This window comes from Rhinoraja longicauda, chromosome 3 (genome assembly GCF_053455715.1).
Source record: "Rhinoraja longicauda isolate Sanriku21f chromosome 3, sRhiLon1.1, whole genome shotgun sequence".
In the NCBI taxonomy this organism is placed as follows: domain Eukaryota; kingdom Metazoa; phylum Chordata; class Chondrichthyes; order Rajiformes; family Arhynchobatidae; genus Rhinoraja; species Rhinoraja longicauda.
Genome location: NC_135955.1, coordinates 54160883 through 54176177, shown reverse-complemented (window position 1 = coordinate 54176177; position 15295 = coordinate 54160883). Strand labels below are relative to the sequence as shown.

At 36.4% G+C, this 15295-nt stretch overlaps 1 protein-coding gene across 2 annotated transcripts in view; it reads right to left on the bottom strand.

The window, feature by feature from the left end:
• Nucleotides 1–1894: 1894 nt before the first annotated feature.
• The window catches only part of ptch1 (patched 1), a 78064-nt gene continuing 64663 nt past the window's right edge, over nucleotides 1895–15295 (bottom strand). For both annotated transcript variants that reach the window (XM_078396161.1, XM_078396160.1), the window contains exons 18-24: nucleotides 14344–14624; nucleotides 12110–12247; nucleotides 10541–10683; nucleotides 8528–8627; nucleotides 8002–8256; nucleotides 6440–6964; nucleotides 1895–4694 (exon numbers count right to left, since the gene is read on the bottom strand). In XM_078396161.1, the coding sequence (XP_078252287.1) occupies nucleotides 6440–6964; nucleotides 8002–8256; nucleotides 8528–8627; nucleotides 10541–10683; nucleotides 12110–12247; nucleotides 14344–14624 (1442 nt within the window). In that variant the 3' untranslated portion in view covers nucleotides 1895–4694. The remainder of the gene's footprint in view (nucleotides 4695–6439; nucleotides 6965–8001; nucleotides 8257–8527; nucleotides 8628–10540; nucleotides 10684–12109; nucleotides 12248–14343; nucleotides 14625–15295) is intronic.

Here is a 15295-nt window from a genome sequence, read left to right as displayed (position 1 = left end):
ACCATAAGAGTGATTAATTTGAAATATGAACCTTAACCTTTTCTTTCTCCATTTGTGCTACCTGACCTACTGAGTGTTTTCACTTTAATAAAATTTACCCTCGAGGCAGTGCAAATAAACGTTTGTTTGTTCACTAGTCTTATTCATTTCATTAAGGGTTTGCATACATCCCCCTCCGAAAGCTGGCTATGCATATACCTGCCCCTGGGAACAGAGGTTGTTTGCCACGTTCTGTCCTATAAATACTTTTTTTTTTAAAGCATCACTCATCTTTCATACAAAATGTGCTTTAAATGATTGATAATTGCAAGATAAATAATTGCAGGCCAGTAGAATATGTTCTTTCTCTCACATCATTAGATAATTATACTCGATCAGCTCCAACTTTTTTAAAGATACCTGGTCCTCAAAAAACTGTGATCATTAGGAGTGTGAATTGACTGAAGCAAATGACCACATCAAGTCAAGTCAAGTCAATTTTATTTGTATAGCACATTTAAAAACAACCCACGTTGACCAAAGTGCTGTACATCTGATTAGGTTCCAATGGAAAAAAAAAAGAAACATACAGTAGCACGCAAACAGTTCACAGCGCCTCCTCAATGAGCCTCAAACGCTAGGGAGTAGAAATAGGTTTTGAGCCTGGACTTAAAGGAGTCGATGGAGGGGGCAGTTCTGATGGGGAGAGGGATGCTGTTCCACAGTCTAGGAGCTGCAACCGCAAAAGCGCGGTCACCCCTGAGCTTAAGCCTAGACCGCGGGATAGTGAGTAGCCCCAAGTCGGCCGACCTGAGGGACCTGGAGTTAGAGAGGGGGGTTAGAAGATTTTTGATGTAGGGGGGGGGGGGAGTGTCCATTTAGGGCTTTATACGTGAATAGGAGGAGCTTGAAGTTGATTCTGTACCGTACAGGGAGCCAGTGGAGAGAGGCCAGAATCGGGGTGATGTGGTCCCTTTTACGGGTACCCGTCAGGAGTCTCGCTGCCGCGTTTTGGACCAGTTGCAGGCGGGACAGGGAAGATTGGCTGATCCCAGTGTATAGGGAGTTGCAGTAGTCTAGGCGGGAGGAAATGAAAGCGTGAATGATTTTTTCTGTGTCGTCGAATTGGAGGAAAGGTTTGATTTTAGCTATGGTTCGAAGTTGGAAGAAGCTGGCTTTTACCACAGCGTTGACTTGCTTATCAAATTTTAATGCAGAGTCAACTCCCTATATCAGGCATGTAGCTTTGAACAATTTGCACAAGGTCACTGATACACCCAAGTTTGTATTCGTGTGCAATTTATGAATACATTAATTGCAAATGGAAAACATTTTCAATGTAATAATCTGCCACAAAAAAAAAATCAGGATCAGTGCAGTCAGTGGTTCCTGATGGAGAGGTAAAACTGGGACAATTGTGTAGATGATTAGGCCCCGTTACATATCCTCTGAAGATGGGAGCAAGAACTGGAAATCAACCCCTTTTCAGGAAAATGGGTATCCTACTTTTTTATCTTTTTTATTCAGTCAGCTTGACATTGAAATCAGTAAAGAACAGCCTTATGGGTGCAATTTTCATCAATATATTTATCTCTGGGAGATGGGGGGCAAATGTGAGTCGATCCAGAATTCTGGTAATCTCTGGCATTTTGCTGATCCTTCTTTTACAACTGCAGACCACAACCAGGCATTCTTGTTGTTGCTTGCCTAACCCAACTTAAAGAAATTCTCAGAGCACATAACAGTTGGGTTGAGTGCATGACCTATTTTTCATTGCAGATGCAGTTTTTTAAAACCCAAATCCCCCCCCCCCCCCCCCCCGACAATATGCACTATGTGACTGTAAATTCAAAACATTTAAAACAGAAGCCAAGTATCAAGAACACCAAACTAAAAGTTATATTATTTTTATTTGTTAGAAATTCTATCAGTGTTTGAACATTAATATTTAGGAAGCTTGCACAATATCCATTTCCCATGATGCAAAATAGATAAAATACACAAGGCACGTATTCCGTGAAAGTTGAAACCAAATTATGTAACATTTTGAATAGTTGCTTTCTTTTTAACACTGTAAAACATCTCCAATTGTAAGTTACAATGAAAGTGTGCACTGAAACTGTCTCAGTTATGATCCAACACAATTGTATCATTACATATAAACTCTTTAAAAATATACTTCTGTCAAAAGACTTGATGACTACTATGTACACTACAAAAATAAATTTTCATATAAATAAATTATATGGCATACATTTATCTTTGTAACTGAAATGACACAAACTCACCCCTACCAACGCTGGCAGGTGATGAGACCCAGTTTGAATATTTTTCCTTTTGCATCCTCATACTAAAATCTACGTTCTTAATGTAACAGTTATATATCTTTCCTATTTAGTATTAACATTAGTAAGCACTTTATACAGATTAAAAATCCATTACAAAAACATTACTGTAATAGCGTTTCAAACAGACAAAAGAAATCCCTGCATTTTTGTTATAAACTGGCATACAAATTCTGTAAGAAACAATCTTATGATACAAAAATATAAATATCACAAAAATACATATTTTCTTAAAAACATAGTTGCCAGCCATTGAGAAATTCTCCCTTTGCCAGTGAGACTATAGGAGAAAATGTCTACATTGTGCAGAAGCAGCAGACAGTGGAGAAGGGTGTGGAGAAGGTACACAAACATATATCTGCTTTTAATAGATTCTGTGCTGTTAAACAAGTAGGGAAATGGGGGGGGGGGGGGGGGGGGGGGGGGGAATTGACATACACCAAGGCAAAAGCAGTAGGAAGTCATTCTGAACTTCTAACAAAATTTACACTATGGCAACTGAAGTTAGTTCCAATTAACAACAAGCATTTGTTTTGTGAATTCTGGATAATGGGTCACTGCAAAGTGCCATATTGAAGTCTGTTGTTGAACATCACACACATTTCTATGCCAGAGATGTTTTTAATATTTAAAAAAAGGCAGTTAAGGTTAACCCTTAGTGTGCTAATGGCAGTAGCTTATTTTAACACTAAAAAGAAAAGACAAAACCCAGTTTACCTGAAACACAATTTGGCATCATCTGTTACTTCAATCAAAGTGGCACCATTGAAAATACACAAAATTCAATTTCTACTTCTGGCATTAGTACTCAGATTGGCTGTTCATTATTGACCTCTGCTGATCTTCATTTCCATATATCTACGTTGGGTAGATCCAAAATCCATTACATTCTATTGGCACAAATTACTCCCAATTTTTCCAATATTGAACATCTGAATTTTTTATTGAACATTCTTGTAATTGTATGGAATCCTTCTGCTTATTGTTAATGGATTAATAAATGCATTAAAATTATGAACAGGTTAATTTTATGTGGACATATGTTACAAATATTAGAAAGGCAATTTTATCCTATCAATGGTCTTTCACTACCAAATCGGAAAAAAAAACCTAAATGAGGCATCTGGATAGTCATTGACCTTAGTGCTTCAAACTATGTTATCAAATTGGTTTTGGAATGAAACATTCAATGAAAAAAAATATTGGTCATGACCAAGGATCCCTCTAAACGCTACAGCCAAAGAAATACTTTTGAAGTGCGGTTGGTGTTATAAAGTAGGAATGCCTTGTATTTTTATATAGGACACATTTTGTTTGTGTAAATAAAAATTTACATGAAGCTGCAATTGAAGAATTATGACCTTGCCTGCCCACCTAGATTGAGTACAATGATACCAAACATGTATAATAGTAGATGAGCTTAACATTAATATAAACCAGTGCTTTGAAGGGACAGTTCCTGCGTGCCTCCCTACATATTTACAAATAAAGATGGGATTGGAGTTGAATCTCCTTTCACAAGTTTACTTGGCTGGATGTATTTTTACAAATGTACAAATCTTTGCTAAAGAGAACAGTGTATGAGCTTACTGGTGGGATTTTTGCAAACAAAACATAGATTGATAATAAATTAAAAAAATTAAAAACTGTCTTTGTTAGGCCTGACAGTTCGAAATTGCAGATACAGTTTATCATTCAAAGAATTTCAGGGTGTCAATAAATATACGCACATACAGACACACACACTAAGGGTTAAATTAAAACAACATGGACATGTATAATACACTGCAAGGAGTCAAACAACTATTAAGATCATAAAGATTAACGTGCTTTTCTTCATATCTGGTCATTTTAAAAATCACGCATAGCGTGTTTGAAAGTTAACAGTGACATTTTATACTACCACAGATCTGTGATATACAAAATTAAAATATTTTAACAAAATGTGTACCTTTACAAAAATCCTATCACTTGAACAATATTTGCATAGAATAATTATACAATTATACAATATTTCAAGCAGCAGCAACATATGCTGACATTTATGACTAAATTAAGCTTAAATGTGGCACAGATAAACAGATCAATGTACATACCATATGGATCACACAAAATTGTTCCCAATCCATTCACAGGAGTTTTACAACTTAAAATTATACTATTTTACATTGTACATTTGTATAATACATATGTGTACATCCTTTAAATATTATAGAGAAGCAATATTTAACAATACAATAGATTAACAGTTACAGTAAACTGTTTTCACAATTCAGGATCGCCTGTATTCATAGCCTGCAGCTTCGATGATCAGACTACACAAAGTAACTGTTTTCCCATCTTTGGCCATCTGTACATCACAAATTCCAACTGGATAAAATAAAAGAAAACAAAGCCATTAGTTGATCACAGTGTTTTACATTCCATAAAATATATACTACATATTTCACACTCAAGCCAAATATTACTTGTTAATACAAATTTAACTTGAGTGGTATTTGAATAAATAATTTTCCACTTATTAGAACAAATCGCTTTACCAAACTTCCTATTTTATTACTGGGCGGTTAATATTAAAAATATAACCTTCTGGCTGGACGACATTGATCGGCAACCAGATTGGTTAAAGTTGGAGAAGGAGGATTGCTTACCATTTGACATTGGTGCGATCTTATTCGCCCCAATAACTTTGAATAAAAAAACATATGGAGGAAATCCGATTATACATAGTGTTATCCGTATTTGGAAACAATTAAAACTCACTTTAAAATTGAGTAATTTATCTTTCTTCCTACCCATTGCAAATAACCCTTCTTTCAAACCATCTGTCTCAGATAGAGGATTCATTCAATGGAAAAGTTATGGAATTAAAATGGTGGGAGACCTCTATCATAAGGGAACTTTTCTCTCTTTTCAGGAATTACAACAGAAGTATGGATTACATGCTAATATTTTTTTTAGATATTTACAACTCAGAGATTATGTAAAATCACATACGCAAGAATATAGATTTAGAGGCCCAGGAATTCTTGATGAATGCTTGAACCGTCACTACAATACAAATAAATTAATATCTTATATTTATAACACTCTTTTAGATACCGACATTCCGTCATCAGAATCATATAGACGAGCATGGGAGGACGAATTGGCTCAACCCATAACGCAAGACATATGGGACGAAAGTTTACAACACATACATCAATGTTCGTTAAACACTAGACACTCATTAATACAATTTAAAATATTACACAGACTACATTATTCGAAGACAAAATTAAACAGGATCTTCCCAAGTATCTCTCCTATTTGTGATAAATGTCAATTTCAAGAAGCCAATTTAACTCACACTTTTGTGACTTGTACAAATATGCAAAATTTTTGGATCGATATTTTAAAAATCATTTCCAAAGTTATCGATAACCAACTGGATTTAGATCCAAAATGAATAATTTTAGGATTATCAGAACACATTACAAACTTTACACTAAATCAGAGACGCTTTCTTGACTACAGTTTAATAACTGCGAAAAAATTAATACTTAAATTTTGGAAAAAACCAGTAACCCCCACAATTAAAATGTGGATTACGGAAATGACCGAGACCTTGCATTTGGAAAAAATAAGGTTTGCCTTAATTGACAAACCAGATCTATTTTTTAAAATATGGTCTCCATTTATTGAATTTTTAAAAAAGTAAATGGGGTTTGTCACAAAACTAAAATTTAAAACTAAAGTTAAAACTTGAGTTTAGGGTTGGATGTACAACTATACTCACTAACTCCCAGATCTATCCCCATAATCTTTACGTTTGTAATTCTCTTTTTTCTTTGCTTTCTCTCCATTAGTTTATAGTCTTTTTTTTCAGTCTCTTTTCATCTTTATTTTTTCTTTAAAAATTTAAAATTGAAGCTATGTAAGAACTCTATAACCAGTTTGTCGTTTATTATTATTTGTACATGTGCTTTAAAAAATTATAAATTTTAAAAAAAAGAACAAATCAGGAATAGTTTTGCTTTCATTTAATCTAATCTAATCAGATGGCAGATGAATAGTTTAAAAAAAATGTTTTAAGCATCGTGGCATCTTTCACAGAATGCCCCTCGGAAACTTACCTAATGTGTTCGGTTTCCATTGCTCTGTGTTTCACATTCATCGTCTTCCAACTCTAAAACTTCCACCTTTGAGTCCCTTTTATAAGATGCATCAAAGGGCACATGAGGATCAACAAATGGTCCCGCCTTACTTTCACTGTACTCCTCATGATGTGGGCATCCTCCAAACGCATTTTGGCTGGGGATTGGAGGATGCACAGCAACAGTAACAGAGGCTGTGGCAGTCACAGTAGTGATAGGCTGGCAGTATGTTGGTGCAGAAACACCACTGGCAGTGAATGTTGGATTCTTAGTCTTATGAAAATGTGACCGATAACGCGATTGATCGTTATTGCCGAGTCTAGAATGCCCTTCGTGAGCATTTTCAAAAGCGTCCATGCGCGGTCTATAAGGAGGCAGTCGAAACCCTTCTCTCGCCTCCAAACCATGGTCCCTGCAATTCCTCCGGGATTGCTGGTGTTTGATGTTCTGTGGAGGGGGCGGCCGAGGTCTTGGTCGATGGAATCTGGATTCCGGCTGAACAACCTGAAATTAAAGCAAATCATTAATGATACAGAAGTATCCACGATAATCTTGCAATAACATAGTATTCCAATTATGCTGCACACAAATCACAGCATCATCGGAAATACTTCGGCACACAAAAGCCAATTGAATCCAAAGAAATTTAAGTGAAATAAATAGGCAGGGAAGACATTAAGTGGCACCACAAGGTGGTTCAAGTAAAAAAAAAAATCAGTGCATTACTAAAGGGATTTTGGTAACACAGCAAGATAGAGACTCCCCAAACAGTTAGATTTTTGTGTCAATCGATCAGGTTTATGCAACAGCAAACATCAAATAAATATTTTTTTAATTTGGTACTGCATCTGGGGAGAGGGGCATAGACAGGAATTGTGGTAATTATCATAATTGGAAAGCATTGTCCATGTAAACATCGTTTACAAATGAAAAACATTACATTTGTAAAGAATTTGTTAAAATTTTATTTGTAGCTATGATTTATCCACAATGAATGACATTATAAGTATCATTAGCAAATAATACACTAGAATTGCTAATGCTTAACTATTGCTGTAAAAATCAAATAACTAGGATATAATGCAACTCATGGATTATTTTCACCTACATCGATAAAACTCTGATTATTCAGGAATCGTTATGATTCAGCTTCCAGCTCACTGCAATTTGTCTCTCGCAGCCCCTTTAAACTCACCAGGATACCAGTTCCAGTATTTTTTTAACTTCACTACCATTCTGAATCCCATGCTTGCGTTAAACTCACTTTGAACCTGTATCCCACAAACCCATCACTCTCACTGTATCCCCATATATGGTACTTCTTGTAAACTCACAGGATTCATTGGATGGTTTAGCAATGTCCCAATCTCGTTGTACCCCTGGGTACAATGACAATAAAGATATATTGTATTGTATTGTAAACATGAACAAAAGTGAGTTAAAAATGTGTTGGAATATTAATAGACGTAATATCCACTAGTTTGGAATATGTATCCCTGCACCACCAAACAAAATTTAGAAATAATAATTACTTCACTTACTGTAGACCTGGGGAAAACAGGATTTTCAGTTGCTTCCACCATGATTTGGTGGGGTGCTGCAGTAGAACTGAGATTAGATTCATAATGCTTAAGTTCTTCACTAATTCCAGAAACTGTAGTTTGAGAGCTGAATTCAGAATCTGAAGAATCAGATCCATTATTCCCTTGTTCATTTGGAATTGCAAACCTCACAACTCGAGGTGGTGGATCTGGTGATGGAGTAGGTAACCTTGTTCTTCCTTCAGAAGGCGAGATCTATGGACAAATGTGTGAAGAATGATTAATATCACTGGGAGTTCATAACTTGGTTGCAGTGGTTACAGTAAGGTGACAGAACAAAAATCTTGGGATTGACTTGGCGTTAGAGTAGGACAATCGCAAGCTTAACATGATAAAGTCAAACATGACAATTGACTGCCACATCAATTATGTACCAAGTATGCTCTAGTTTGTAAAGCAATGATTTTACATCATGGGCAATACAGATAATTCTACTTTTTATTAAAATTCATCATGATAAACATACCTCTGGAAGTGGTCCAAAGTAGGACAGCAGCACTGGAAGCAAAACTAATCCGTTGAGAACACCCAGAATGGTTAAAATGGCAAGGACAGCAAAGAAGTACCTATAATAATTGTAAAGAATAGTGCAGTTAATTTCACGAAACTCCTTAAAATGCAAATCTTTTTCACAAATAAAAACAAACCTTTGTGTAAGTATACATTTTTTTAAAATCAAAGCAATTATTTACCTTTCACATCAGAGGCTATTTCCTACAACAAGTGTTAGTTGATCAAAAAAAGAGAAGATTATATTAGTTTGTTAATTGTACTAACAGTATGGACTGTTATTCATGAAGTTTGTTATACACACAGAAAAATATGGAATGTGGAATGAATGGCTAAACAGGTTCATACAGCATGCACAATGCGAGAGGCCCCCATTACCTTAACCTCAGCAAAAGAGTGTAGAATTTAAACAATTTAGACTAGAGGCGGGGGAAGCAAACGCTCAGCCAGCTAATCCACTGTGAAACACTGCTGCATCTCACAAAAGAATCACTACTAATTAAATTTATAGTGTATCATCTCACAACACTAATCAAACCTTTCTGCCTACTCAGAGAAGCCGAGTTGTTGTTTTACCAAATAGTTAAATCCAATATTGAGCATGAATCAGGGTTCTGATGTAAAATGCTACCAATTCTATAGCAGCGTCTGGCACTGTATTTCATAAGATTATTTCACAATTTCAGTTCACAATAGCATCATTGCACAGCAAAATATATATTTTCTGAGGTACAACTTGCCCTCTATGAATATCCTATTTTGCATTAAGTATTTCAATTTTGCAAGTGTGCAACTGGTTATCTATTCAACTTCTTAAGGTCAAGGAATGCAAAGGTAACCTTTTAACCAAAAGTGAATATATTACTACCTGGGAGAAGCCTTGTGGATATACTTATGAGTAAAGGACATAGATAACTATCCATCTAATATCTTGTACAGAAACACAGTTATATTACTATACTTAAGAATACATCAAGTGGCAGTCAACATGGCTTTAAAACGAATTATGTCATCCATTTGTGATTTTGTTCGCAAAGTGCAAACATTGTCAGTATAACCCCAATATAAGCAAGTCAGTATTCCTATCATACTAAGAGCATTGTGTTATAGAGCATTTTGATCCACTGTTTTACAATGGAGCAAAAGAGATTTTACATCTGTTCACTTCAAATGTATAGCGAATGTTAAGCCAACATTGTCATTTGGTTTAATGGCTGCCCTAGTTTGACGACTGGCTGAAGCTGTTATTGGGCCCCATTTGCAGCCTTGCAACTATATCCTGTGTTTATTTAATATTTCATTTATATAAACATGCATAGACCAAGCTAAATTCTGCTGTTGCTAAATGAGACAAAGTTCCAAAGCTTAACAGGATACTCTCTTTAAAACAAATAAACTTACAAAATATAATTGAAGTATCAATTTAATCTATAATTGGAAAATAGTCTCCAACTCCCTAGCAAGTCCAGTTTCAGAATTTAACTAGATACAGCAAAACTCTGATAATCCACTATCTGACTATTCAGAACTCCCAATGGTTTGGCATCTGTCTCACCAAATGATGTTTGTTGTGCTCCTTTTCAACTTACTGGGGCTCTGGTTCCTGTACTTCCAGCTCATTGGGACCCTGGTGAGTTGGAAGTAAGCAAAGGAACCAGAGTCCCAGTGGGTTGGGGTCAATCATTCACTTCCCATTGTTGAAATTATAGAATCACAACAGACGTGGTGTAAACGTTAAACAGTAAATGTGGTAAAATAGATCCCAATCAGGAACCATTATTTACACTTTCATTTTAGAAAATATTACAGCCAGTAAATTATTAGAAAGTAAGGTTTAATAGCAAAACATATTTCACTATGGAACATCACTGACAAAGATTTTAAATGAAATGACCATGCAGCTCAAAACGATCAAGGATAATGAAGTGCAGAACTTCTGGTACTGAATGGGAAGAAGATAGTTTCTTACCTTACAATGAAGTCAAATTCAGACCCAGCAAGCATGAGAACACCAAGAAGAGTCGACACAGCCCCATCCAGCACAGGTGCAAACATGTGCTCCAGTGCAAGGACTGCCCGACGATTTTTGTCCCCAATGGCAGTTAAAAAAGCCTGTGGGGGATAAAATCAATGCACTCAGGTGTGGTACTTACTGAAGACATTACATCAAATTTGTAAAGCCCTACCCAATAGTTCAGCAGCTGCTGTGATTATGCCTCATAAACTGATTGCCTCAGGTACTTTTTACCAAGCAAGTTACAAAAGAAAAATCGACACCATTTTTAAAAATGATACCCAAGAATCTAAAAATAGAAGGGATGAATTGATAGAACTTTTCATTGTTTTTATGGATCTTTTGTAGTAATTACGTTAAATTGTTAGGAGGCTGTTCAACCCAGAAACTGTATGTTACAATAAAATAATGTACATTTGACATTCTGGAACAGTAAAATAAGATGACAACCAGATACTGACTCATCAATTCTATCATTTAAAATGTTTCCTTTGCTCACCATAAAATAAAGCAGACATTATTTAAAATTGATAGTTATTTATGATTTCGCTCTGAGTAATAATGTATTATGTGCATTTAACTTTAATGTTCCAGCTGTCTGCATTACACGGAGTACTGGAGCAATTATTTTTAGAAAGCTGCTCTCAGCCACGTCTAACCTAATGCAGAAAATGCGTTTAGCAGTCAGATCCTACTGCACTGAATGTACTCCGACTCACATACTCCTGGAATAACAATTTTTGTACCAATATTTTAAGCAGAGACATGATTTAATTTTTTTTAAACCCATATCTTTAAATTTCCATTTCGTGTGGGCATTATTTCACGAGTTATTTTATTACCAAGTCATTTTTATAAACTTTTTCAATGGTGGACTTCCTCAAGGAATGTTCCCAAAGAATTACTGACATGCACAGGTTTTCGTCTAATTTAGTTTTAGTTTTTAGAGATACAGCGCGGAAACAGGCTCTTTCTGCCCACCGGGTCTGTGCCGACCACCGATCCCCGCACAGTAACACTATCCGACACACACTGGGGACAATTTTTACATTTACCAAGCCAAATAACCTACAAACCTGTACGTCTTTGGAGTGTGGGAGGAAACCGAAGATCTCGGAGAAAACCCACGCAGGTCACGGGGAGAACGTACAAACTCCGTTCAGACAGCACCCATAGTTGGGATCGAACCCGGGTCTGCGGCGCTGCATTCGCTGTAAGGCAGCAACTCTACCGCTGCGCCACCGTGCCGCCCTACTTATATGGAGATTCTATCCTAACCTACTTCACAGTCACATCCAAATTAAACAATCATATTTGTTGCTTAAAAACAATCAAAACATTGCTTTGGTTTGCTTGTGTCTCAAACTACAAGCACTTAATTTTCTATTAAGAATTTCTACCCATAGGTAGTTCATTTTTATTCCTATTAAATCCTGAGAACACAGTAGCTCAGAAGTATTTGTAGAAAAAGTGTATGCATGGTTTTGTCAAAATGAACACGCAATTGAAGAACCTTTCACATACCAAAGCAACATGTACAGTGAATTCCACTCCGATTCCAACAGAGGCAATGAGGATCACCACAGGAACTGCACTGAGTTTTATTCCAATGAGGCCCATCATCCCAAAAAGTTCCACTGTCATCAGTGCTAGGACCAATACCTGAATGTGGTTTTGAAAAAAAAAAATCAAAATACATTAGCTTGCTATGGTTATTCTTTAATTTGACTGGATCACTCTTTTCACAAAAATGAAGACACATACAGTTTTTTTGCTAGTTTCTTCATGAACAAAAAATAACTTTGAAATGTAATTTGAACTGTTCTACAAAGAGCGTCATATTTTTGAGTTTGACAGGTTCTGAGCATTCTTTGCATGAGGCGGCAAGCAAGACCATCACTTTGTAAATACTATGCCCCTATTTTTATACTGGAAATATTTCAAATTTGTACTTAGCTCTCATTCACCAAGAAATACACATTTTAGAACACATTTAACTTATGTCAATTCATTAAAGGTGAATCAATTAAAAAAAGACTGTGTCAAAGATGATATTAAGGAGAATGATAAAAAATCCGCTTGTCCATGAGCTTAGAGTTGACGATTTAATATGTGGATTGCAGCTTTGTGGATAAGATGAAGTTATGGAAGGTGGTTAATCAAAGGTCTATCCGAAGGGCATTGAAATGGTTGAGTCTGGAGCATGATAAAACTTGATTTAGTGCCAAAAGCAGATGCATAGAAACATAGAAAATAGGTGCAGGAGGAGGCCATTTGGCCCTTCGAGTCAGCACTGCCATTCATTGTGATCATGGCTGATCATTCACAATCAGTAACCCGTGCCTGCCTTCTCCCCATATCCCTTGGTTCCACCAGCCCCAGAGCTCTATCTAACACTCTTTTAAATTCATCCAGTGAATTGGCCTCCACTGCCTTCTGTGGCAGAGAATTCCACAAATTCACAACTCTCTGGGTGAATTTTTTTTTTCTCACCTCAGTTTCAAATGGCCTCCCCTTTATTCTTAGACTGTGGCCCCTGGTTCTGGACTCTCCCAACATTGGGAACATTTTTCCTGCATCTAGCAAAGCTAGACGAGGTCGAAACAAAGACAATGTTACATTGACGGTTTATTTAATGGAAAGGACGTGAAATCAGCACAGCTTAGAATTTTATAGTTTGTAAAATGGTGGTGTCAAAATACATGCAGTAGCTGTTGTAATATCTTTGTACAATACGGCTATAACTGAATAAATGAGGTTGGGACCAGGTGACTGTATAAACCTATAACTGAAGAGAGGCAAACAAGGAGGATGCTGTGGTCACCTAGGTCAAAGCAGGAACAAAGTTGGCGGAGCAACAGAGGGAGGCAGTACCATGGTCAGATGATGAGGGTGTGTTTTAGTGTCGTGCAGGGGCAAAAACGTAATTGCAAAGGTTCAGAAAGAAATCTGGATTATTTTAAATACTTTTGCAAAATGCTTTTGTAAGTGAAGATGAATCAGGTTGGACTAAAAGCTTCCAAAGACAAGAATGCTATTATTGGCTGATGAGTGTCAGATTACCGGAGCCTCTTTGCCTTACAAAAATAAATTGGTCTGGTTTGTGTTTAAATTCAACAATTATATTTGAGACAAAGTCATGCTTTCTTCCCATCTAGCTATCAAAAAACAAAATATGTATGCCAAGAGAAACAAGAAGATTTGCACAGAATTTCAATGATATTTCGTAGTGAGGCCAGAATCAAAATGCAAAGTATTTTTCCTTTAGGTTCTGACCAACCATTTTATTTGAGGGAGCTGCAGAGCTTAGTGTGACATTGCTTTAAATTTTAGTGAAATTACAGGTGATATTCTAAATCACAGAACACTCTATCCAACATATTGTAACTAAACATTTCTCTTCATTAAACATACTGGCGTGCAGAGCTTGTGACAGTATCAGTTAATTAGCTCACATCTGGTTTTATTAACAGCCTCTAATGCTTTCACCAATTTTCCTCTTCCCTTAAATTAGTCAAAGCAAGGGCACATTTCTTCCTTTAGATGACACACTCCTTGCTAAACTTGAAACTAACTCTAAAGTTTATCTTTCCACTGCTTAAATTTTCACCATCGTCATGTTTCCCAGCCGAATAAACATCTCATGAATGATGTCACAGGCATACCCCACCAAAGGCCCAGACATAAACAAAACGTTTCCCAACTAAAAAGCTATACCAAATGGAATTCAGCAGTATTAAAGCTCCTTCTAAACTTACAATGATCCCAGCCGTCCAGGGGTTCAAGAGGAAAAGGGCGCACACCAGGAAAGTACAAGCCAAGACCACGCTGATGGCAAGCAGCAGCCAATGTCGGAGCCCAACGTATTGTTCCCAGAAGAGAAACGGGTATCCGTTCGGATAACTGGCAAGTCCTTGGTTACTGAAGTTGCTGCATATATTTCTGACTTTTTCAATAGCTTCCACAAAGTCCGTTGTTTCACGCAGTATATTGAGGTAGAAAGGAAACTGGGCATATTCAATGGGCTCAGCTGCTGGAACTAAACAAAATAAACCAGTTTACATTTGTAAAAAAAACTCATTTTTTTCATTGCATAAATGAGATTTATTTTTTAATGGAATTATTATACTATTGCTAATCAGAATTACTCATTAAATAATAGCTTCTTAAACCTATAATGAAATAACTGTCCCTTCAATTCAGATCAGGTCTAACTTCAGTCTCCAGGCAATGGGACTGTAAATTTGATAATCTTGGCTGAGCTGTAGTTTATACCATCTCCTAGGCTGAAGGGAAAAGGTTTTGTTTCTGATTATTATGCATTTCCTCCTGAGGTTAGAGCCTCTGTGACAGAGTGAAAATAGAGTCGGGGTAAGGAAGATAAATAATTAAGAATTGGAGTGAGAAATTGAACTTTGATTAAGGCACAAAACAGGTCATAACTGATATAGGAGGGAAAGTCAGATGCACAATGGGCAAATAACTAACCCACTGCAGTCAGTTCTGCGACTGCATCCCAGCCAAATTTCATTATCACCCCCAAACATTCCTTTCTAATTAGCTTTATAACATCAATCAATATGCTGCATCATTTTTGCAGCAACTTTTATTTTACTCTTTGGTAAAATATTACAACCATAGCGGCAAAATGTTTTGGCTAAGGACACCATACGGCCCCAAAAATGAAAAGTAAAATTGGTCCTTAATTTA